The 27,261-nt window shown below is 32.8% G+C and overlaps 1 protein-coding gene across 1 annotated transcript in view; it reads right to left on the reverse strand.

Annotated features, from left to right (window-relative positions):
• Window positions 1–1,289: 1,289 nt before the first annotated feature.
• Pros1 (protein S) overlaps window positions 1,290–27,261 on the reverse strand; it is a 74,016-nt gene continuing 48,044 nt past the window's right edge. Inside the window, exons 9-15 of the mRNA XM_087214073.1 lie at window positions 25,559–25,674; window positions 18,845–19,034; window positions 13,900–14,067; window positions 12,069–12,237; window positions 6,914–7,062; window positions 5,511–5,736; window positions 1,290–2,572 (exon numbers count right to left, since the gene is read on the reverse strand). Of these exons, the coding sequence (XP_087070199.1) occupies window positions 2,412–2,572; window positions 5,511–5,736; window positions 6,914–7,062; window positions 12,069–12,237; window positions 13,900–14,067; window positions 18,845–19,034; window positions 25,559–25,674 (1,179 nt within the window). The 3' untranslated portion in view covers window positions 1,290–2,411. The remainder of the gene's footprint in view (window positions 2,573–5,510; window positions 5,737–6,913; window positions 7,063–12,068; window positions 12,238–13,899; window positions 14,068–18,844; window positions 19,035–25,558; window positions 25,675–27,261) is intronic.

Consider the following 27,261-nt stretch of genomic DNA (forward strand, 5'->3'; position numbering starts at 1 on the left):
CAAACTCAGGCTTCTATTTGAATTAGTTGTCTATGTGTCTGTTGTCTCCTAAATTATGAATACACACAGCAGAGCTAGGACTTTTTTCCATTTTTTTCCCAGGATAACATCTAATTCAGAGTACTAATTAGATGAGTCAGAGTCAGGGCTGACATTTGCATAATTCAACTCTATAATATCACATTTATCTTCATAACCATTGGTGTGATAATATTATCAACTGAGAGTCAATGACAATTACATGAAGAGTTGGAGAAGAAATTAGTACTATCCAATAAATTCTTGGTTGTATTGGATTGTTTACTCCAACAATGTCATTTACTAAATACTGGAATAACTAGTAAGAATACAGAAACAGTGTATGTTTCAAATTTAGACACAAGTTCTTGAGCTAGTTGACCTAGTTTTCAATCCTAGCTATGCAACTTACTCTTTACAGCTACAAAGCAGGCCAAGACCATGCCTGTTAGCCCAGGGTAGCCACTGCATGCTGAGTTGGCTCAGGGAGGTACAGATACTCCTAGAAGGCTCCCACCTAAGCCCCAGTTCTCTATACGACCTTATTTAAATTAAATGTTTTATATTTAATATTTAGAACTCCAGATAATAATGCTGGACTCTTACTATGTCAGGTAAACATTGGTTCAATTTCCCATCTACCCCAAGCTAGAGAATCAGATTTCAGATTTCAAAGTCTGAAACTTCAGCAGAAAACAGAATTTACTAGGATCAACTCTAGTAAATAACAGATTTTATATCACAATTTCTTTTCTTTGGAAGTAGGATTATCTTTGCAGAGGGCTTGTTCTAGCAAGCAGATCAGAAGTTAAAAATTTGTAAGTTTCTGGAATGCTATTCTTATCTACAAGGAGGTAGGCCAGCTGCTATTCCAGAAGTCCAAAGCAGAGAACTCTTCCTCAGGGGAAATTTTTTTTTCTTCGCTCTTTTTTCCCCCTTTTTTCTCATATGTCCCTTAGTTTTTATCCTTTCTTACTTTTTTGCACCAATATAATTATCAATGGTCACTTGCTGGTATTCATCACTCACAGTACATGTTAGCAGTTGAGAGAAAAGTTCAATACAGTAAGATGAACTAGCATAATTTCTGCCTTTCTTCCATTTCTAACCTCCACTCTACAACCAATCATAAGTATTCATCAAATGTTTGAGCTTTACCTGTTTTTCAACTGAAGAACTATGTTGCCTGAAGTTAGATTATAGTATGTAATCTTAAATTTTGTTAGAATAAAGATGTTATTCCTATAGAATAAAGACAGTATCTGCAGACATTGTTAAAATATACATCAATTTATTATATTTTATGTGATTCAAAGTATCTAGTGAAAAAAAAGTTTATTTTCTAAAAAGTCAGTGAAACATCTGATACACACCTGACATGAATGGTAGGTTCAAGAGTGAAAAAAACCTGCCATTTTAAGTGCACTGTCAACAAATATGTTGCAATCTTACCTTCTTCTTTGACTACAACGCATAGTATTCACTACACCTCTCTGTGGTTATCTTTCTGTTAAAAATTTGTTGTAACTTTCATAGATTCTTTTGTTCCTCAACAAATTATATTCAAGTGATTTATTATAGTAATTAAAATCTGGATTAAAGAAAAACTGTAAACCACATTTGTTTATTCTCCTTTCCACAACTACATACTACCACTTTTTCTCATCTGGAGCTTTGAGATCTCTACAGCCAAATTTAAAGAAAGTATCCAATCCAGGTTTCCACACTCATTCCAAAATAATCAAATGTCTCATCCTCACTGAACCTAATTCCCAAGAAGAAAGATTCATGTGCTGCTCTCAAGGAAACGTGTCCCTTTATTTTCTCATTCACTGAAGGTACTGATTGAAATGTGATGCCATGTAAGAGAACGACAAAGTTATTCCTCTTGACAAATTATTTTGGAATAAAGCTTTAAGACTTTCCATTCAATTCACATTCAATAATCCACCATCTCTTCTGCCTTCATCACAAAAGAGTAGCATCAACAAAATAAAAGTATCTGCCTATCATCAATAGTATTTAATCACATGAGCTTTTGTTCGGCTTTACTGATTTGCCTTCTGAGAAAAATAGATATTTAAAATACTAGTCCAATGTTAGTGAAATTAAAATTTACATTTTCAAACAAAAACTAAAACAATGTAATTTTGTAGCAAAAAATTTAAATTTAAAATTTTTGTTCCCTTATTTAATTTCTAAAGAGCAACAAAAGAAATTTTTAAATATTAGAGCAGAATTCTTTTTCTATTAGAGCTTTTAAAAATTCCAAAAAGCTGAAAGTACCACAAAATAATCAAAGACTTCACATCATAGATAAAACCTCCCAGATGTTACAGAAACATAGGCAAACAAAGGTGAAAAAAAATGTTATCAGCAGATAAAAAGATGCCTTAAGAACTTTCTGTGTTATTCCAAACAGATGGACATGAGTGAGCTCTAATATCATTATGTTTAGAAATGGCTTCATCCAGATCCAACTGTACACCATTGACATTCACTTCCATGCAGCCCTTATAAAAGGCATTCACTGGCGTAACACTGAATGGAATATCTGTAAAACAGAATATTCAACTATTAGTCCAAGACTTTCAGTATCTTATTTGCTTAAAGTTAGAGGAATTGTTCAGACTTTCCATTTGCAACCAAACTGTAACATTAAAAGAGAAGTTAACAATGCAATTCTACTCAATAAATATAAAATAACATACACACACACAAGTATGTATCAATCCTTATATAGTTTACCATATATAGTACTACGCTTGGCATGGCACTCAGTATCTTATGAGTTCTTCTGATTTAATAAACACAATCAGTTCTATTGAAACTAAAGATAAATAAACACCCTTACAGAAGAGTATAAAAGAACATATCCCAACTCATCATATTCTGTACTTATTTTTTTAAGTATATATTATTTTCTTTTTAAGTCTGAACAACACTTTATGCATTGTTAAATCATTTTTTTCAACTCCTAAACATAGTTACTTGGAAATGTTTTTTAAATGCAATGATAAATATATCTTTTATTACTGCTAAAATACAAGCAGATTTTCATATTTTCCAAAAAATAGTTTATTGTTGAGCAAACAACAGCAAATTATAACAGAGGATTCACTTTTATGAAATAATACTGTTCTAACAATAACAATTTTAATAACTACTCAGTGAACGGAGTAATTTTAGTGTGTGGAGCATCTCTTTATAAAACTTAATACTCGAGTCATAAACCTTGGATTCCTTAGAACTATGGTTCATTTTTTTAAAATGCCTATCTCTCTACTTGCTTCCTCTGTTTTTACGCATCTCCTCCTCACAAACATTCATCATGGTTATTCATTAGTTCTTAGTCTTCTTTCTTAGTACCTTATGCCAAAAATAAATACTTCATCTTTCCTTCTTCTAACTTGCCAATGAGGTCCATACTTTTCTATAAGCTTACAGCATATTTTAAAAATCCCTTTCAAGTTCAGGTAAACATTATCCATTATGCTACTATTTTTAAAAAATCTCTTTATCCTTAGAACATATAATTATATAACTACCAATATCACTTAAAACTACAAAAGTATTTTTAAAACTCCTCAGAATTTATTCCATATTTCACTTCTTAACTTGTGATTTAACATGTCTATTTTGTATATCAATAATTTGCCCATCTCATAATTTATAAGCTTATCTCAATTTTTCTTCACTCTTTCAACACTTCTACCTTGAATTCAGTCTTTAGTATTATTGAAAGGTCTTGGAATCTCTGAAAGTTTAGTATTTTTACATCATTTAAACTCCTTCATTGCTTTTTTGATTACTGAAATTGCATTCTACTAATTTGTGAATAAGGTAGTAGGTTTCAGTACAGAATTCATTCACTTTAATTGCAATTCTAATAACCATGCTAACCTAAATTACTTGAACTCTTATCTATGTATCTACCTATCCATAACTTTTGGAGTTTATTTACTTCTACTCCCACCAAACCCTGATTGAATCACATATGTGGAAAATTAATAACCTGAGCACTGAAAGCAATATAATGAAGGTTACCAGAAGTCCAGAAGGTTACTAATCAATCAGAATTCTCTCCTTGAGAATAATCTGCAAATCGTACCAGAAAATGCTTCTAAAAACTTTCTGGCTCTTTTTTGCCATTGAAAGTAAAATGGTGGCAGAATTTAACAGTTTCCAACATTAAATTAAAGATTAACCTGCTTTTCCTCTAGTTTCACCCATTTTGGTAAAGGGGATCCCCACCGTACAACTGCTTATGTCAGATACCTAAGAGTTATCATTATACTTGTATTTAAATCACTCAGTCTTTTTATTTTCTCACTTATATTTCTAAGCTACTCAGTGTGTGCTGTTTCCAGTGCCCTCACCCTAATCCACCAGCTTCCAGTTTCCTCATCTATAAAATGGGGATAATAATATTTTCCCCACTACTTTGAAAATTAAATTAGTTGATACATTTGAAGAACTCAGTATAGTATTCAGACTTTTCACTATGCACCAATTGATGATAGTATGATTATTGCTGAATGTGATTATTCAGCAGTCTCACTTCTCAATTTGTATCCACTTTTTTGCCTCAGAGCTCTCTATCCAATTTTTTAAATTGTAATACTGAAATTTAACTTTCTTGTCTAAAACATTTCGATTTGCATATCTTTCGTAATATGACCCTGAACTAGCTCTACAAGCCCTCCACCCATTATCCAATTCCCATCCTCACCCTGCAGTACCATATCACTTGCTCAACATGCTTTACACATATTATGTATTTCTCAAACATGTCACCCCTTCCCAGTTTACCTACATGGACATTTTACCACATAAACTCATCCCTGCTCCTACCACCTGGTTAAATTCATTTATTCCATCAAATATCAGATTTATATCTTAGTGTTTTATTAAGGCAATTGTTCCTGGCCTCGACAATTGAATCAAGTCCACATTTCAAGCTCTAAAAGCAATCCACACTTTTCCTTCATAGAAGAGATCACATTTTTAGTTATTTTGGTATTTCCTAATCAGTTGTTTTATTTCTGCTATTGCCACTAGATTGTAAAAGCCTTAACAGCAGGAATCATATCTATTTGTTTATTACTTTATCCATAGTACCTAGGATATAAATTCTTAATGAATACTAAAGAAATGATAGATGAGCCAAAGAATGAGTGAATAAATATTTGATAAATTAATGAATAAGTTCAAGAATAAATATTGAACTTATAAGACTATTGTGAAGATGACATGAAATGAAATCCCTTCTGGCTACGATAGCCAAATACAACAAAAGTCAATTAGTTTTAGTTCACCATTAAAAAAGGAATAAGAAAACCAAAATGTACCAATGCAATGTCTGTCCAAGCATCTAGAAAAAGAACACTGGAATTCGGTCCTCACTTCTCATACCTTTTTATTAAAATTCTATATTTATAATATCATAAATTTGATTAAAAATATAGTTTTTTTAAATGAAGAGAGTGTACCTGGAATGCCACCCAGGTAAGTGGCAACTGTTCCTTTCATTGCTTCATCCAAGATGGCAAGCTGCCTTTGAAGGTCTTCAGAGTAGGTGGTATCTTTTTTAAGTGGAGTCCACAGGTCCAGTTTGTTTCTGTTGACTCCAACTACCAGTTGGGATTGTTGACTGGAACACAGACTTACAGCCTCGATTCGACTTACTACTGTGTTTTCAACAGATACTAGAATATCCTGAAAAGCAGAGCAGAGACCCAATATAAGCAAGTAATAATAGTCATGCTACTTGGGTGACTTTTGAGCTTTGAAATTTAAAAACTGAATTTAAATGAGTAAAACACAATGTATGAGCCTCTAAGTTTAAATGAAAAAAATTATAATACTATATTAATCATAATCAAGATTTAATTCCTTCAACTGTGTGAATGTAATGTTGAAAACAGGAATTCCGTCTGTTTAAAAAAACAAAATAGGCAAGCAAAAAAAAAAAACCCTGAAATGTAAGTGAAGTAAGATCTGAGTACATTGGAGGTTAATAAGAAGAGCAACAACAAAACAGCAGAAACTTTTCAAATTGCTCAAGTTTAAGAACCAGATTATCCAAACCATTACTGTAGACATTATTCAATTACATGTCTCTTTCTAAAAGCAACTGAGAGCTTCCAAAAAAAACCTGGGCATTGGGCTGGGGATTTAGCTCAGTGGTTCCACCGCCTGTCCCACAAGCACAAGGACCTGAGTTCAATCCCAGGTACAAAAAAAAAAAAAAAAAAACCTGGGCATAAACATAAGCAGCCTACTGATACTTATTAGAATCCACTGTGGATGACATAGACAGAATGATTAGCCTCTAATAGAAGGTTGAATAACACAGATTCTGATAACTTTCATGTTTCCTTGTATGCAAGACTTTCTTGTTCTTCCTCCTAATTTCTAATGAGTTGCCAGCAAGAATTCAAGTAGACCAATTTTAGTTTTCTCTCTCCTAATTTACTCATGTGAGAAAAGATTAAGAGTGAGAGAAAACACAAACGATTATAATTAAACACCAAATACCTGAGAGTGGATTGCTATCCGACTCACTTCTATTTTGTTAGAACAGAATAATTCCCACAATGCTATAAGGATTCTGAATAAAAGTGGATCTCTACATTCTCTGTAAATTTGCCTAATCTTATCTTTAAATGCACAAGGTTTTTGAGTTTCTATTCCTCTTCTTTCAGACTTGGGTATAAGTAATATTGTATGTAGTACTGAGGGATCTATATTAATGCTAGAGATTATGCCTAACACTTTGTATAGTTGTTCGTTAAATCTTCAAAATATTCCTGCAGGATAAATATAATACCTATTTTAAAACACATACACACACGGCACATATAGGTTACAGATTTAGATAGAATAAATTTACCTGAGAATTTGTAGAGGTGGAGTCTACCAATGACAAAGCAAAAGGCACTGTGTTACCTGAAACCAAGGCAAACATAATACCTGTGCCTGCAGATGGGCGAATAATCAAGGTCACATTGAGTTGCCAACCCTCAGCATTAGTTTTGTTATCTGTTTAAAATAATTAAACAGAAGCACAATCAGTGGACTTCTAAAGTGAACCAGAAAAATCAGTTACAATCTGATTAACATTCAGAGACACTCTATATAATACCATAGTTTTTTTTTCAAATATAAACAAGAAACACACAAATGGAACCACATGCTTCTGTTCTTCCTAGAAGAGAATTCTGGATTATAGTGTTAAGTATTATGAATTTGCCCTGTTTGCTCTTTAATAGCTTTATTTTCCCTTGCATATTTATCAATGTTCAAATCTCAGAGTGAACATATTTTAAAGTGCACATTTAGAAGAAAGGTCATCAAGTTTATTGTCATATTGGAGATAAATGTTGAGTACCATTGCATTACCACCCCATCATTCCTTATTCTAGAGTAGCTGGGAAATAAAATATGATTTACAGGGCCGGGGATTTAGCTCAGTGGTTCCAGTGCCGACCTTGCAAGCACAAGGTCCCGAGTTCGATCCCTGGTACCAAAACAGAAAAAATGATCTACACACATTGAGGGGCGGGGGTTGATAGTACACAAATACTACCGAACAATTACTTTTAAAGGTAGAATGAAAACTTTTATCCTGTGAATCTATTATTATAAAACTTCACATTTTTTCTCAATTACTAGATTAGTTGTCTACCAGAATGGAGTGTAAGTTAAAAGAGATACATGTTTCTATCATCAATATGTTTCCACAAGAGACACTCAATAAATATTTGTTGAACTAATATGTTTAGCAAGTGTAACTATATGCCACATGATGACAGTTCAGACAATAAAAAATTCAGTCACATATAAATGAAGGTCCTGTAAGACTATATAACCTAGTGACATTAATAACAGGCTTAGATTAAGTACCCTGTGATGTTTATACAATGAAAAAAAAATCACATAACAACACATTTTTCAAAATGTATCCCCACTATTAAGCTCTAGAAATAGCTACCTCAATTAATATCAAGTATTGTCGTTAGACTCCCAAAAATATCTGTTCACAATCTGAATAGATATTAAGTAAGTCCTTCTTACTTAATGTGAAGTAATGTAACAAAGCCCAAATACCACTTGGAACCTCTTTGAAAGGGTGATTGGGAAAAGAGAAAATAATTTTCCTTTGACAAGGTGTTCTATAATTTAGCCACCTATAACACAACTGCATGTTTCATTATAATCCTATAAGTCCCACCCAGGTGAGAATAGATATATTTCACCATGAAATAAATAATTTAACACAAGATATTAACAAATTCAAATTAAACAAATATGCAAATATATGAGTTATAACATTAAATATAAAGTAGGTCACTTTCAAGTTACTGTTGAATAAACTTGTTACTTATAGAAACAATTTGTAAGTGTAATATAACTTTATTTTCATTTCTTTTTCAAGAATTTTTCGCCTTTGAAAAAAATCTTCATTGACTTAGTTTTTTCCTGTATTTAATCATCAGCCCATTTAAAACATTTAAAAAAATTCTGTGTACACAACAGAGCTTATATTAAAGACACTTATCAGTTTGTTAGAAAAACACTAATCACTGGTATAAGATTCCTCCTTAAGATGGTAGTAATTACTTTTTTTACTTTTTATTTTTTATTGGAACATACTACACATAGTGTTCATATTCATCATAGGAAATTTGTACATGTACATAATATGTCTTAATTCTTTATTTTCCCATTCCTCTCCTCTCCTTTCAACCCTTCTTCTTTCCCTATTTACAGAAGCTTTGTTTCCATCTTTTGTTTTTTAATCCCTTTCCCTTCATTCCCTTTCCCCTCCCCGCACCTTGTTCCCCTTCCATTTGAACATGTTCTTCCTATTTCTCATTATCTATTTTCCATTTTTCTCCTTCTTTACCCTGAGAGTTTCTCACACAGGAGAAACAATGCAATATTTAAACTTGTTTCTTATTTATTTCACTTAAAATTATGGTCTTGAAGTGTACACATTTACCTATGAATGATTCAAGTTTAATCTCAATTACTTTTTAAAGCAACAAATAAAAACTGCAGTAAATACTTTTTAAAGCTACAAATAAATACATTCAAAATATCATTTTTCCTAAAGCAGAGATATCAGATATGCACTAATTTAATTTAAAATGCAAAGCATTAGTAGCTCAAATAAGAAACGCACAACAAAGAAAAAGATAAAGAATTCAAAAAGTAATTAAAATGTATAAACAGCTTAAAATATAAGGATAGATATTCAACTTCAGCAGAAATAGGAAAATAATATTTAAAACTACAAAATTTAATTTTTGAACTGTCAGATTAGAAACAAATCTAGACCATAAACTTTCTCCTTCTGCTGGTAGAAGTATTAATTAATAAAAGATCTTTGGAAGAGAATATAATCTATCTTGAAATAATACAGTTCTAGGAATTTAGCTCAGTGGTTCCGCTGCCTGCCTCGCAAGTACAATGTCCTGAGTTCAATCCCCAGTACCAAAAAAAAAGAAATAATAGAGTCCACCAAATAAAGTATATATGCTTCAGTAAAAAATAAAGCTTGTATAAATATTTTAATACTAAGTTTACTGAGATATCATGAAATTAATACAAGTTACCTTTGGGTTCTACAATTATAAAAGGTGCTCAGAATGGTGGCCATTAGCTTCTAGACATCTGTTAGTATGGTAACTGCTGCTTGAGTAACCATGGAGATTGCTGCACATGCATTTTCAATTTCTTCTCTAAGGGCCAGCATTGTAGTGGGTTTTCTGTGATATATGACATCCTTTAGAGTCCCCCACAGATAAAAGTCTGCAGGTGTTAAATCAGGAGAACATGCACCTTACATAAGTTTTTCTTTTCCTGAAGTGTCTATACCTTTTTTTTTCTTTGGAGGACTCTATATATTTCCATGACCTTTGATTGAGATAAGCTAAGATTCTTTCCTTCAGAATTAATCACATAAAAAGTACCAAGATGTATTCTCAACGATGTTTACAAAAGTATTTATAAACGTAAAAACTGAGATAGTCTGACAAGACTTCCTGCTCCACTTTCTATAGTATTCCTGTAGAAAACTGTAAACATCACGATTTCCATCTTTATTCAACAAGAGCCAAATTATATGCATGATAATAGTTTTTCTTGAACTATCAAAGCTGAAGTTTCTGAGCAACCAGCAAACAGAGACCTAAAGAAAGGCAAAGGCTGCTAAGGACAGACAGGATAAAAGACAGGATGAAGCAGTCACCAGGTGCCATAAAATTTGATAAGAATAATTAAAAATTAGAAGTTGCAGAAGTTCATATAGAGGCAGGTGGAGACTATAGGAGCCCTAAGAACTGCAGACATGAGAGAAACATTTATCTATCCACAAGCTCTTTTCCACGGACCTTACTGGATACCCAGAGAACTTCTGAGAGCAGAGAAGAAGCCTAAAGAAAACCTCCCAGCACAGTCTTGGGAGCAACACCAGCTCCAGAAAAGGTACAAACCTCCACCCAGATCCTTTTCTGTCTCCTCTATAAAAGAGCCTTGATGCACTGGGGGAAAGGCAGAAAACTCTGTCATTATATGTAAAGATCCATAATACTTACAGATTAAGGGAAATCAGCAGGAAAAATAAACCAAAGAAAGCTGTCTATCATGGAGGAGGAGGAAAACATTTTGAATCCTAACCATTCAACATCTCCCTTACCTCTCTATAACTGGATTTTCATAGCAATGAAAGCAATTAAAAGTCTTTACCTCTGAGACCAAGGATTACAGCAATTGCCTAAGACTGAATATGTATCAGAACAATAGAGAATGTTTCCTCCACCCCCAGGCTCTCTCTACCATGTTAGCAAATGTTAAGTAACAAGAATATTCTGCTGGGGATGAGGAAGACCATGCTTGCAGAGACAGTTTCTTAAGGCATATCATACAGGAAATACCTAAAACTGAGTTGCTATTAAGAAAAATTTAATAACTGGGCAGTGATTTTAAAAATCTTCTAGCAAACCAGTCCCTATCCTAAGCACAAACTTATTTGTATTAGCACATTTTCCATAGTTATTAAAAATGCTTAATGGAGAGTCAAAAGAAAAAAAAAAAGGTTATTTGGCCCAAAGTTTCAGAGGCTAAATGTCTAAACAGCATGAGGTTAGTAGCTCTGATGAGGACCACATATCAGATGCTACTACCACAGGAACACATATGACACAGGAAGATCTCATGGGGAGAAAGGAAATCAGGGAACCTATATATATTTTTTTTTTTTTTTTTTTTTTTTTGGTACTGAGAGTCGGACTTGGGTCCTTGTGCCTGCGCAGCAGGCAGCGAAACCACTGAGCTAAATCCCTGGCAGGGAACCTATTTCTTGATAACTAAATCAGACAAAGCCTCAATTCCTCACTAGATGGATTCAATTCCCCTCAGTCCCTATTCAGGGATGAGCAACAGAGGTGTGGTCACTTCCAGATACAAATATGTATTTATCTCAATCTCTACTGTTCTATGTCAAATGCCAATCTCTTAGTCAAACAAATTATAAACAAAGACAGAAGAAAAAATAACACATAGTCAAGAGACAAAGCAATCAACATGATCATATTCAGATTTGACACAGATTTTGGAACTTTTAGATAAGAGATTTAAAATAACTATGGTGAATATGTTGAAAGCTCAGAGAGACAAGCTCAACAACACATAAGAACAGATGAAGCAGAAATTTTAAGAAAGGATCTAATGGAAAAGATAGAAATGAAGATGAATTGCTTTAAGGCAGTAGGTGGTAGGCTCACAACTAAGAAATCAGTGAACATTACAATAGGTTAATTGAATCAGATGTAGCACCAAACTTTAAATAATAACATAAGCATACCTAACTGCCTTTATAGTTTGTTAATATACCAATCATTAAAAAATGTATATAACAATATAAATAAGATTATGCCTGGCACATAGTAGATACTCAGTAAATTTTGCTGAATAAATTATTGCTGTTTGTCATTGAATAATTTAATCATTAATGAGTAAAGAGAAAACAGAAAATCACTTACTATAATCTATACTAAACCGAGCAATTCCAGATCCAGGATAATAGGAACCCTTCTCCACAATGACAAGGCAATGTTTATTTTGTTTTTCTTGAATAACTTCCTTTGCACCTAAAGCTCCTTGATTCATCAAATTCCAGCTTCGTATGCAGCCATCCAGACGAGGGTTAATCTAACAGGTCAAGAAGTGCATTTTAAACTTACATATGTCAGACTGATAAATAGCTTAATTGATTCTAGGTATAGGTTTCATTTTGATGGAAGGTTTTTTGATGACATTTTAAAATATTTCAAATAGGTGAGCTTAAGCTAAATTTTTCCTTGTGATGTGTCCTTCAGATGGATAGTCTTTTTCAATAAAAATGAGTTTATGCCACTGCAGTACTCCAATGGGATCCTCATGATTTTTAACATCTCAAGTCTCACTTACCTCTTCTGTGTCACCCAGAACTAAGTTCATGCTTCCAGAAAGGCCCTGAGTTCTAAGCTGCTTTCTGCTCTTCTTTATTTATATTTACAACATAGGTTCATTTTGATAATCAGATTCTGATCCTCTTCAGGAACAAAAAATGCCTGCATTTTTTAGCTTTCATCAAAACATCCAACCTCATTCAAGACATGTAGTAGCCATTTCATAAATGATTAACTCATTTGAATAACTTATTTTGCCTTTAAAATGTCTTGATTTATCAGTTTCAAAGAATAGGCATATTCATTTTGACATGATCTAATTAATTAAACTCAGATTTAATATCACATTATTATGGCTCATATCTAGATGTTCCTCCAAACGTAAGTGGGGCTTTGGAGAATGTCTGAATCATGGGTGTGTGATACTGAATCAGTACACTGATTGGTTTAGCATAGTTCTGGGTGTGTGTGGTGAATTTACTAAAGAGGGAAGACCCACTATGGGTGAAGGTGGCACCAACCAAGAAATTGTAGCCTGGATGGAACAAAAAGGGAAAGAAGAAGGAAGGCTCACTGCTTCCTGCCTGCTTTGCCATGAGCACTTTCTCCTTTGCCATGCCACCTGCCTTGGAGCCAGTTGGCTATGAACTGAAAGCTCCACAAACTGTCAGTTAAAATAAACTGCTCTTCCTTTCTGTTGTGGATGATGGGTATTTTGTCCCAGCAATGAGTAAGGAACTAAGACACACATCATAGAAATCCTTCAAAGTTAAAGTAACTGTGAATCACCATGAATAAAATGTGATGGACATAAAGTAGTAAATATTTAACTTAAAACAAGTAAATTTGGTAAATAAAAATTTAAAACTGTTAAACAATGATCATTTCCTTCATGAAACCTTCTCCACATTTATTTGACAAACATCTTATTCAGGAAATCATCTATTACATCTAATTTCAATTTATGGTAGGCTAATTACAGCATCACGTAAAAAAAAATCCACCTTCCATGCAACCCTTAACTTCCAAAATCCAGTCTTAAAATAGATCTGAGAAAGACCCTTGACTGGTTTCTACCAAAAAAAAAAAATAGATTCAAATGTATGTATTCATATTTAATGGCTGAGTATGAGCCATTAGGATGCTACCAGTGAACTGACACTTGAGAATTTAAAAAGTCCACCTCTTCATGAATAGTGCTGGGAATTTAAGTGGGCACAAAAATGGTACAGCAACAATTTTCTTATTTCCGTAATATAATTTCAAGGGTCACTAATGTTATTTTTCCATGTTCAATTCAAGTTGTCACACTTGATGTACTTAACAAAATAACTTCTATTAACTCTCAGGAAAACACATCTTCAAACCTATTACAGACAAAAGGAATTCATCCATGATGAACGATATAAACTTGGATCGTTACCGGTCTAATGAGTGCATTTTCCACTTTCCGAGGTAATCCTGCAAAGTATATTTTTGTTTCCACAAATCCATTTGTTGGTTTAAAAAGGCTTGCAGGTTTATTTATATTCATCACAGCCTCTTTAGCTATTTTAATACTAATACTATCTTCTAATTCTTCTACAGACACCTACAATTTAAAAGATAAAAATTATTCAATAACCAAGCATCATTACATGACATTTGAAAGACTGCACTGAAAAATCCTATTATTCCAATAAATTATTTTCTAAAATAATCATTTAGATATATTTATAATTATTGACTTGTTCCCACCCATTTGGAAATTCAAATTGAAATGTGATAAAAATGTTTTAAGGTAATAGTATTTGATCAAAAATTAAATGCACATCTAATTTTAAGATAAAAAATATTAATTTTAAATATTCAATAATAATATAATCAATCCCAGTATGTCATAAAATTTAGTTTTAAAAAGAAGTGAACCACCCTACAAAAAATTTTAAGTGTTCTTATTTTGTAATTGTTTGATAGTACACATATGGAATCAATTATGTAAATAAGTTCTTATTATAAACTGAGATAAATCAGATTATCCCAATATTCTACTCAGTATTCTGTTCAAAATCCAGAAATGATTCAAATCTTAAGAAAGCACACACAGGGCCAAGGATTTAGCTCAGTGGTTCTGCCGCCTGCCTCACAAGCTCAAGGTCTCGAATTCAATCTCTGGTAACCCCCCCGCAAAAAAAAGAAAAGAAAAGAAACCACATACATAAAATTAAATAAAGATTTTCCAATTTTGAACATAGTTTGGGTTTTTTAAAATGGTTGTAAGTGATGGTGAAAGTCATGAGAGATACATGGGAGATTATAAAATGATTCTGCACCATGTGAACAGCAAGTGCATAGTCTCATGGGAGAGATGTGTTTTTTGTGTTTGAGGAACAACACACAGATTAGTACAGATGCAGTGTAGGGAGATGGGAGAGTACTTAGAAAATGAAGTCAGAAATGTGGTCTGGGATAAGATCACCTTGGGCTTTGGGAACCACGGTGAAGATTTGGATTTTATACTTTTAATAAGTGACAATCTAATTAACATTTTAAAAGGTAATTCTGATCAGAACCTGATGGCTTTGGGAAAACTAGTCAGTAGAGAATAAAAATAGAACAGGATATGAGGTTAGGAGACCACAGCAGCAACCCAGTGGAGAGATTGCAGCCAAAGTGCTGATAGTAGGAGTGATAAAAAGTCCCCAGATTCTGGATATATTTTTAAGGTTAAATTTTCAATTCAAATTTTTGAATACTCCATGTAAAGAAGGTTTTCAAGTCCATGAATTTGTGTTGATCAATATTTTTAAACTTTTTCTCATCTAGTGTCAGATTGCTCCTTTTATATGTGATGAAATGCATCAATAACGTATTAGGTATATTTACATATACCTAAGAGATGCAATGCTCTATTATATAAGCAAATAAAAGGAAGGTAATTTATAAGAAGATGACATATATTTCAATATGTAAATACTCACATACAACTAAAATACTTGTTGAAGCTTGCTTATATACATAGAATAATGTGAAAGTGGCCCAGGGATTTAGCTCAGTGGTTTCGCTGCTTGCCTCACAAGTGCAAGGACCCGAGTTCAATCCCCAGTACCAAAAAAAAACCACACACACACACAAAAAAAAGAATAATGTGAAAGCTACCAAGAAAGATTTATACTGGGATATCATGTTAGCAACAAATATCCTAAATGCATAAATGGTATTGCTATCATTAATTTTCCAAAATGGAGAGAAATTCATAATAAAGATCTAAGGTTTGCAAGATCGTTATGTTCTAGAAAAATTTAATGAATATTAAGTTGGTGCTACAAATATTTTGTGTTTATAAATACACAAGTTCAGGTAGTAAGAAACATGAGTATTCCCCACATAAATGTCTATTAGGGATGTTCAGTAAGTTTTCAGGATATTGGATATGTTATTACTTATTTTGGATAACTACTTCGCATATTGCACAGTCTAGCTTCTTGCAGTGCTGCATGTCCCCTAGTAATTATGACAGTTAAAACTGCTTCCCATCTCCAAATTTTCCAAATGCTCTAGAATGGGTCCTGTAGCCTCACATTAAAAATACTTCCATGGTTAAATAGATTGAACCCAGGGCTTGGGACTAGAAGTTGAGAAGAGGAGGATACAGCTAAAGTGACTAAAAAGGAATTGTAAGAATGCACAAGTGGGAATCTGGTCTTGGAGACTAAATTAAGAATGTCTTTAAAGAAGACTGAAGAATGACTGAAAGGCACTCCAGTAAAATGCTATTTGGCCATGTTAAGGACAAAATGTTGACCAACTTTAAATCTGTGTTACTGAATTTGTTTTACTTTTAAGATAGTTTTTCCTTTCCTGTAGTGGTATTTTAATATGCCTATTGTTTGGCTTTTGTTATTGATTGGTAAATGGAGAGTTTACATCCTGAATGCTACAGTTTTACATGAGACAATTGCTCCAATAGTTCTTCAAATTGCCTTTCTGGGAGGATTTTTATTGTTGCTTACCATCACAACCATTTCAAAAAACCCAAACTATGTTCAAAATTGGAAAATCATTAAATTTTTCTAGCTGTGGTGCTGGCTATTTTTCTTAACCTCTTAATTCAATATTTTAACAATTTATGACTTTTCACCCACTAATATAAAGAGGATTTCTTTTTTCATTTTATATTTTTTACTGTAAAAATACTATTGCTGTATTATATTTTACTAGCTTATAACTTTGATGTTCATTACTAATTTGTCCTGTTTCAAAATAATTTACTTAGCACAAAAATTATTTCAAATAAATATTCTAAGCATCTTAATTGACAAGTCATTTAAATTAATCTATAAACCAGAATATTTATTTGAATATTTATTTATTGCTTCATTTCAAATGTTTTAAAATTTCAAAAAATACCCTAAAAATAATGAATTAAAATGTATAAGTACAATTGTTTTATAATTCAAAAAAATAGCATAAGCTATGTAATTAAGTAATTAACATGGCTATAACTCAGAAAAATAAATATTAGCACTTTAATAAGTGATCATAACTCATGTTTGGGTAGTATTTACAATAATAAACTTACAATTTATCATATTTGTAACTGTTTTATAATTTATTCAACAAAATTTTTTGAGTAATTTATATTGTAAAATTGTTTGAGGAGGTAAATATAGAATGGTAACGAAATCACTGTTCATATGAAACTTACATTCTAATGATAAGCAAGAAACAAATGAATATGTCAGATAATAATGCAAAGAGGAGAAAGAAAAGCAACACAAGGGAAAAAATAGCATGACACTGAGTGTGCACAGAATCAGAGATGGAGTCAGTGAGTGCTCGTATGGAATCAGTGAGCGTGCTTAGGGAGTCAGTGTGATGAGTGAGTCAGTGTGCTTATGGAATCAGGACAGGCATCTCTGGGGAGATTAGATCTGACCATAGACTTAGGGTGAAAGTCACAAATATTATATACCTAGAAATGTAATTAAATTCTCCTTAAAATAGCATTATATTTTCAATTTATTCTTGGATAAAAATTTTATTTTTGCTCTCTCTTGCTGAAAAAGTGATTTTATTAGTAATGATTTGGAGACATTAAGTGGTAAAATATGTTTTTCATACATTTCAGAAATAGGTGCATATATCATACTCTAGATAGAGATATAACAAAAAACATATAGTAGAGAAGCAGATAATTTTAAGAATTTCTCAGAAAGTTACATCTGGTCCTGTACAAAGACAATGTTCTTCTAGAGTGAAGAGTCTAAAATAAACCACTGCTCAAGGACAAATAGCTCCCAAAGATGAATTTTACCTGTGAGCAGCTCAGCTTTACCCATACTTCTACTGCAACACCTTTTGTGTCACATTGTTTTAGTTCATAAACAGTGTCAGCTACTAAACTATGAGGTATAAAACTCAAGAGCAAGGAAACTCTCTTGCTATAGTTCTAGTGCCTTCAAGTCTGAAACTCAGCAATTTAAAAGCATTCAGTAGCAACTTACTGAATAAATGAGCGCTTGAGTGGGTAAATGAAGGAATGAAATAATTGAGTAATGGACTCACATGCTTCTCAACACAACATCTTGCCTGCTCCTGTAGATGTAGAAAGTATCTTTTTGGGGCACTGCATTCCAAAGAGAAGTGGTTCTTTTCTCAGCTACACTTTGCTGCAAGTAGCAATAACTACCATAGAAAAAACTTTCTACTATCAATGAGCAGTAATCTTTTCTACAAAAAATGTCCCATTTTAAAAAGATGATTTAAAAAGATGATTTCAATTTTTTAAATAAAGCTATTTTTAGGGGGGTTTTTTAGTACCAGGTATTGAACTCAGGACCTTGTACTTGGGAGGCAGGCAGTGGCACCACTGAGCTAAATCCCTGGCCCTAAAGGCATATTAAAATGTTAGTTTTAAGCACTGTGGTACCCACTGATGTATCCTATTCATACAACATTGATTGCTTATTTATATGTTTATATTTAAAATCAAATTAACTTTTGCTTTTGTTACTATGTGTATTCCTCATTAATTTTTTAAATATCCATGGCAAGTGAAGGTAGCTTTCCTTGATCACAAGTATCTTTTGAATAAACTGTTATGCCTGCTAGTGATCTCCAACCTACAGGAGAGACACTACTCACTGTTTACTCAATGACAGCCACAAACAAATAAATGAAAGCAGTCTAAGTTACAGAAACTCATAAATATATGAAGTGAAGAGAACAATTTCTCAGGCTGTTTCAGGGATTTACAGTGTGGAAAATAGACTATACAACATTAGATAATTCAACCATTTTTGTTTTCTATCGTTAAAGAAATAAAATTTAATTTTATACAAACTGCATCAAAGTGGGAAGAGCCTTATGAAATCTTTAAAACATACCATATTCCATGCACCATTATTAATAACAGCACCTCCAGTTGTGATCTGAGTTGTAAATTCATTCTTAAGCTGAATTTCAAGCTTTCCTTCACGAAGAGCAATCAGAAGCCAAGCTGAGTGGTCAAGAGATTCTGCACACAATATAACACCTTCTGAATCATATGTCCGGAAATCAAACTTAGCTGAAAATCTAAGCATGAACAAAGACATATCCTTAATAGTAGAAATATGGACGTCTCAATGTATTATCCTTTTATATTTCACTAGAAAACAGTAATATACTGAAAAGAGTCAACTTTATTTTGTTGCTTGGAATTAATAAAAATGAAAGAGTTGAAGTAAATTGTTTATATATTATATTTTGGTCTCCACACATTTAAAATCCAGTTCTTTAAAATTTATTCTTGGAATTTTTATTTCAATAAACAGATGCTTCGGTAATTTTTCATCTTTTTGGTATGTATTTTGAAGGAATCTCTCAAATGCTAGAATTAATATACATGTATAAATATTAGACATACTGCATCTCTCCTGGGACCTTTTATATACCATAAAACTTGAAATTAAAATGTGTATTGGGGTGCTGTATTCATAAGAGATTAGTAAAAGATTTTACATGGTTGATTTATCTAGCAAAAGTCATATTTTCCCCATGACTTCACATAGGAAGGGATCACTCAAAAGCTCTATAGGATAGCATCTGGACAACTGCACACATAATTAAGCCTTCATGTGTGCTAAGGATGATAAAATCAAAAACTTCAGGCAGTAGCTACTGAAGAACAGCAGCTATGCCTCTCTACTACCCTGTGGCCATGGCCTCAACAAGGGTCGTGCACTAACCAAGGACATGAGCCAGCCAAGGCATAGCCACAGATGCCTCATCAAGCACACACAGTTCCTGTGGGGACCATCCCAGAGGTGTAACTTCATCAAGAAAAGGATGGGAACACACTTTCCTACCAAAATGAAGTCAGAGCAGCCGAGCAACGCTGCCTGCCTGCTGTCTTGGCCAACATGAAGAAGGTGGCTGCCTAGACAGCTTGAACCCTTCTCCCCTCAGTGAGTAATAAAGCCTTTACAGAAAAAGAAAACAAAGCAAAACAAAACCACTTTAAAATGCATCCATTAGATTTATTTCAGAGGTTCTTCAAAAACTCTAATTGCATAAATCCTGCAGTAGAATACATGGAAGAAAAGCTGAACAAATATTGTGTAGCCATGTGTTGGGGGCAGGGGTATCTGAGTTCTGACAATGCCTGTTGTTATTAAGACTCTAGAAATATATACAGTGTAGACAAATACAGATAAATATGTAGACAAATTGGACAAATTTATAGTTACAGACAATTAATAGATGCAGACAAATTTACAGATAAATATATAGATAGTATAGAAAAAAATCTTAAGTGATACTGGATTGAAAATGTGTTGACTGAGTGCTCTTAGAACACCTAGGTGGGAATCAGCATTAAAATCTCCAGCAGACCAGCTAATCAAAATGATTTTAAAAAGACAAACAGGGGAAAAAACAGTTGCATAACTTTCAGTTATCTAAGTTAAAATAAAGGTAATTTAAAGTAAAAAGTAAGGATTTTTGATAATTCTAAGAAGCAATTCCACATCATTATCCCTACATATAACAGTAATGATAATAGGCGCCTCATTTGCAATAGGGGTACAGATCTTGCTCAAAGGGAATAAAGAAAATGTAGAATAAGCTTTCCATCTTTAGAATTCCAAGTAAATATGTGAAAGCAGTACAATGTGGAGTAAAGTATGTTGGATGGATATCAATGTAGTAAGAAATTCCAGACTTCAATTCATATTTTAAAAGAATCATCTTGCTTAGAATGGGGACTTCCATCCCCTTTCATCATTATCTGAGCATTCTGCTAATGTGAAACATGGATTATCTTGCCAAGATCCATATCTGTGCATGTCAAGATCTTCCAGAAGTTGATCCTATTATGGAGAAAATTTCCTTTTCTTTGTAAAATCATGCTAAAATTGTATTTCAAAGAGTTGTTTTCCACATATTTTGTTCCTGGAATATATCATCAGCATAATGATTCTTCCACTCTATTTCAGAAGTATTACAGAATGGAAAAAAGAGTGAACTTGTTAACATTTGCTTAAGTAAAGTATTTGACTATGGGAAACAGAGGTGAAAGAATTTGCTTCAGTAAAACACTAGCTATTTTTGTGTTGGCTATACGGATGGCAATTTACAAAATTCATCAAAGTAAGCTCCCCTGCCACCATCCCACACTCCTAGGGCAGAGAAGCAAAGCCGGTCCCAGCACCCAGAAGGAAGCTCTCCCGCCGCCATACCACGTTCCTGGGGCAGAGAAGCGGAGCTGGTCCCAGCACCCAGAAGGAAGCTCCCCTGCCGCCATCCCAAGCTTCTAGGGCAGAGAAGGTGAGACATACGGGTGCCAGAAACAACCCCCCACCCACCCGTGGAAATGAGAAGACATGTAAACAAGCCTCAAAAACAGACTTATGGATCACCTACAGCAACCCCAAAGGGAAACAAGATGGAACAATCTGCTACTCAAATACCTGGACTCTCTGAACTGGCAACAAAAGAGGATCTGGGAAAAATGAAATCAGAAATAATTACTCAGATAACAGCAAAAATTGTGCTCATGGTGCAAGACATGATTAATAAATCTAGAGGACAGAGATTAAAAAAAAATAGAGGATCTGAGGAACATGATGGAATCCCAACATAGGAAACAAATAGAATCCATAAAATGGATACAAACAGATTTCCAAGAGATTAAAAACTCCATCAAAAGTCTGCACAGCAGAATGAACCAATGTGAGGATAGAATTTCAGATACAGAAGATAATATTGCAATCAGTGAGGAGGAAAAGAAAAATCGCTTCAAAATTGTAAGGGAACAAGAGAAATCAATCCAGCAGCTGCTAGACAATGCAAAGAAGAATAACATAAGACTGATTGGAGTCAATGAAGAAAGAAGAGAGAGTGCAGATGACATAAAAAAACTGTTCACAGAAGTGATGGCAAAAAACTTCCCAAGGAGGGGAAAAGAACTTGACATACAGATAAATGAGGCATATAGGACTCCAGCTAGACTTGATCAAAAAAAATCTACACATAGGCATATAATAGTTAGGATTCCAGAAATCCAACAGAAGAACAAAATTCTACAAGCAGTGAGAGAAAAGAAACAAATCACGTACAAAAGAAAGCCCATCAGAATCACAGCAGACTTCTCAATGTAAACCCTCAAGGCAAGAAAAGCTTGGAGTGATATATTTGAAGCCCTAAAGGAAAACAGCCTCCAACCCAGATTGATGTACCCTGCAAAACTATCTTTCAAAATTGATGGAGAAATAAGATATTGTCATGATAAAGAGCACCTCAGGAACTTCATGAATATCAAACTGGCACTCCAAAAAATTTTAGACAATACCCTAGGAAAAGATAGTGAGGATTACAACCCCACAAAACCCAGCAGAATGAATCCACTGGGCATGACAAATTAAATGCAAAGGGGGAGAATCCAACAAAAAGAAAAAATCATGACAAGGCTTTTAGAACTTTTAACTTCATCTCCCTGAGTGTATAATTCAATCTTGTTATTGTACTGATTAGAATTTTTCTGATTCTAGAGTTGCACACCTTTCCTTGTGCTATACTGTCTATTTATCATCTTCTTATGTCTACTTTTTATTTGGGTTGTTTATTAATGAGCTCTAAGAGTTCTTTATATATTCTGGTCATAGGTTATATGCATTGTAAATATGGTCTGTTTAAGGACTACTTTTCATTTTAATGATGTCATTTAAAGTTCTAAACTTTGATGGAATCTCATTTATCAATTTTTTTTCTTTTATACATCATGTCTTTTGTATCCTAGGTAGTTCTTCCCTACCCTGAATTCATAAATATTTTCCCTTATAATTTCTTCTTGAAGTTTTATACTTTTAGGCTTTCTTATTTAGGTTCATAGATCCCTTCAAGTTATTTTCATGTATGGAAAAAAAGGGTTGAGGTTAATTTTTTATATACAGATACCAGGTGTTCTAGTGCTGTTTGCTGAAAACACTATCTCTTCCTCAGCTCTTGAATTGAGTTTATATTCTATAAAATGCTAATGTTAAATAATCTTTCAAAACTCAGTGGACCATATATGTGTGGCTCTATTTCTAGATTCTCTGTTTTATTCAAATGATCTATATGTCTTTCCTTACACCAACACTGCCTTGATTACTGTAGCTTTAGAAGAAGTCTTAAAATTAGGTAATAAAAATCTTCCAACACTGTTTTTGTTTTTTGGAGGTTTTTTTTTTTAACTTTTCCAGGTCCTTTGTACTCCTACATAACTTTTAAATTTCAATATCCAATTCCTCATTTACAGCAAGTATACACAGACCTGAATTTTTATATATACCTTGTGTTTTCTAATCCTACTAAATTCAAATACAAGTTCTAGGGGCTCCTAGAGATTTCTTAGTATTTTCTCTGTAGATGATCATTACATCTACATATAAAGATTTTACTTCTACCTTGCCAATCCTATCCTAATTGTGTCATTTTATTGCCAGACTATTTTGGTTGGTCCTAGGTTTCAAAGTTTAATGGACAGATAAAGAGTAAGCATATCTGCCCTTGTTCCCCACCTCAAGGAGAAAGCATTGTATCTTCTCCATTCATATAAAGCGTTCTCACTGGAAGTATGGAGTACATGTCTTTAATCTGTTGAGAAGGTTCTGTTCTACTTCTAATCTCCTGATAGCTTTTACCATGAACAGCTGTGGAATTTAGTCCAATACTTTTTCTCCAACTAGTGACAGGATCATATGGCTTTTTCCTTTCCTCTGTTAAAATGATGACTTTTGGGGGTGTATCTTCCAGTGCTGAACCAACACTGCCATCCCTATAACAGAACCACTTTCTACATACTGCCAGATCTGACTTCTAATACTTTGTTTTGTTAAACAAATTTCTATCTATGTTCATACTTTTTTCTTCTATTATCTTTATCCAGTTTTAGGATTAGCACAATGTTGAGTTCCTAAAATGAGGGGAGAAGTGTTCCTTCTTTTTTCTGCTTTAATTGTTTGATATAATTTATCAGTTAAAATGTATATGAGCCTGCTGTTGTCATATAGGTAGGTTTTCAAGCTAGGAATATACTTTCTTTAATAGGGGCTATTCAAATTTTATATTTCCTCCAGAGTTAGTTTCATTAATTTGTCTTCCAAGGTACTTCTGAAAATTATTAAAACAAATAATTGATAATTTGAAATAGGAAAAGGTCCAAAGGTGGAGGGGTGGCAGGAGGGGAAGGGGAAAGGGAAGAAAGGAAAGGAAAAATTATGAGAAAGAAAAAAAAATGGAAACAAAGTCTATGTAAATAGGGAAGGGTGGTGGGGGTGAAGGGTGCATAGGTAATGGGGAAAAAAATAAGAACTAAGATACATCATGTTCAGGTACAAACACCCAGTGATAAATGTAAATGTATTGTATACCTAAAATGTACCAATTAATATATAAATAAAAAAATTCTGTTGCACAAGCGCAAGGACCCGAGTTCGATCCCCTGTACCAAAAAAAAAAAAAAATCATCAAAGTATAAGTTTAATACATGTGTACATTCCTCTATACATATATATTATAGTTCCTAAAAGTCAAGCTGTATAAATAATAAATAAATCAACAACTACTACAGAAATAATTACTTGGGCTAATTCTGATCCAATCTTAAGTATCAAACTATGTATTGTGAATTGCCTATGAGAAATACTCCTAAAATTATCTGAAGGTACACTATAATTAACATTTTTCTCTCATTTTCATTATTCTCATAGGAAGGAAGTATTGTATCTAGTCAATCTCTTACAAAATATTATTTGCTATGAGAATTTATGGAGAAAAATGATATTAAAGGATATGGAGAGTTGGAGGAGAAAAATTACATAAGTGAATCTTAGAGTAATTTCTAGTATTTTTAAAAAAGATTTGTATTGATAGTTGGATTATTTAATGAATAAGAGTTCATATATCTAACAAATCAAATACCAAACATTCATATTTAATTAATTAGGATTTCAAGATTTAGACTCTATAACAAGCTTCACATATATTTCCTTCCTATTATTCCAATAAAATTCCAATTCTTTTCTTCAAGATTCAACAATGTTAACTCAATCATAACTCAAAATACTATTCATTTCTTAAAGTCAATCTGACTGCAGGGATAGCAGATAAAATATTCAGACAGTAAATTAAAATTATGGAATCATTTCTTTAAAATACCAGTTAAGCAATCTCTTAATAATTTTGAATACACTGATATTCTTAAAGCAATGCTTTGAGTATTTTCTCATTACTTATTTTGCATAACATGTGTAAAGAACAATGAAAATTTCAGAAGTACAATAAATATATTTGCCTAGGTCCTTACTAAATATATTGTCACTAGAAAATGCAGAATTAAGGGGTAAAGTAAAATGATCATTGGAGAATGACCTAGAGTGACCCAGAAATGTTCTAGTGTGAAAATTAAATATGTGAAGGAGCAAATTTTTTTTTGAGGTTCCCTAAGTCATGATTGATAATATATCTAAATTATCTGATTGATAATATAATTCCCTACATTCCAACCTTTTCATTCATTTTAGCTTCATCCTTACCTGGTTAACTTCTAGAGATTATCATTGTTATTCATTTCTCACCTGTTAGTTTCTGGCAAATTAAATTTTAAATATAAAACAACCCCTGCAAACTGCTCTGCCAAGTAAAGTAATTCATAATTTTTGTCAAGGTTCAAGGGAAGACACACTGGAATAGCCTGGAAAAAAAGAAGACAAAAGTGTATGTTATTGCTAGTTGTTTGTGTCAGGACATGTATCTCTCTCTGGTTCTAAATGGATCCTCTTTAATACACTAAAATAAATTAAGAATACTTCTCGTAAGAAGAAAGCAATATCTTTCATTTCCTTGTAAAGTCCAGGAATATGACCTCCTCCTGTGTTTTATTCAATGTGTACGACTTTTGAATTTTGGCTTTAATATTTCCTTTGCAAATCTCAATATTAAACAATTTTTTCTTCATGAATCAATATGTATGTCTTATAATGTCAGACATGATGCCTCCCCTAAATTGAATCTGAAAATTATTTTTATCTGGAGTTGGAAATAGATGTAAGTATTAATGTACCAATAAACAGCACCTCATGATACCCCCTCATTTAACAAAAACATATTATGAGCATAAATGTCCCATCTAGACCAGAAAAGGAATACTAAAAAATTTGGAAGGAATAAACAGGAGTTCAGATATCATCTTAGTCTCAAAAGAGTCTAAAAAAAAGTGATTTAAAGTCACCATACCTCTTATAAAGTACTTGTTTCCTAAAAGTGAAAATAAATATTAAAGTGAATAGTTTTTAAGAATAAGTTCTCTAGTACATATAAGGATATTTTGAGAGTACTTGTGTACATAGCTATATATTAAAATATAGGCCCAAATAAAATTTCATTTTCTTTTGGAATGGAATTTTACTAAAGCTTTTTCAAGGCAGATGCTAATATGTAACTACTGCAAATACTGAAATAATAAAGGATCACACTGTGAAAAATAATATTCACACAGCACGACATTTTAAATAAGTAGCACCAAAGTTACTACACATACTAATTGCCTTAAATTTATCTTTCTTCAGCAAGTACGTAGCATGATATCGAATGTTCTATTTTTCTGGGGATAGACAACTTTGTCTTGGTAATATATAAAGAGGTATATGTATACACTGTGTTAAAACATTATTTAGGAATTTAAAAAAATAACCTGTCACATTATCATATATGATTTCACCTTCACATAGTAACAAAAAGGATCACTACAGATCCTTATTTTTTTAAAAAGTTTTGGATGTTGAATTGTTTATTTCAATGAGGTAAAAGCTAAAACCTACCTCCAAAATTCAACTGAATTCCTGGGGAAATTCTGCCTTATATCTGAATACTAAAAACATGTTTGGGAGACACAGATTAACAAAATTGGTCTCTGGATTTTGATGTATGTACCACCCACTAAATCCTATTTTATCAAAGTTGTTCACACCTAAAAATTTATAAGTACTCTTACAAGTATTAGCACGCCTTAGGTGTAATCAATCTTGTCAGAGTGGAATACGGGAAAGAAGTCACCAGAAAATGCTTTCAATAAACTTTCTATGTAAGATTTTTTTTTTAACAAAGAAAATTAACCTCAATTTTTCTTGGTTTCTTAAACAAGCATACACACTGCATTTTGTAAATGTACAAGCTATATATGAATACTTTCTAAACTGTTATCCTATAACCCTTTTCTTAACCTAGCCACTAATGATTCCCGATTTGTATGATTTACTGGATCTACATTTTGACATACAGT

This window comes from Heterocephalus glaber, unplaced genomic scaffold, assembly GCF_053883595.1.
Source record: "Heterocephalus glaber isolate CG9 unplaced genomic scaffold, H.glaber_assembly_v1.0 deba00000122, whole genome shotgun sequence".
Classification (NCBI taxonomy): Eukaryota; Metazoa; Chordata; class Mammalia; order Rodentia; family Bathyergidae; genus Heterocephalus; species Heterocephalus glaber.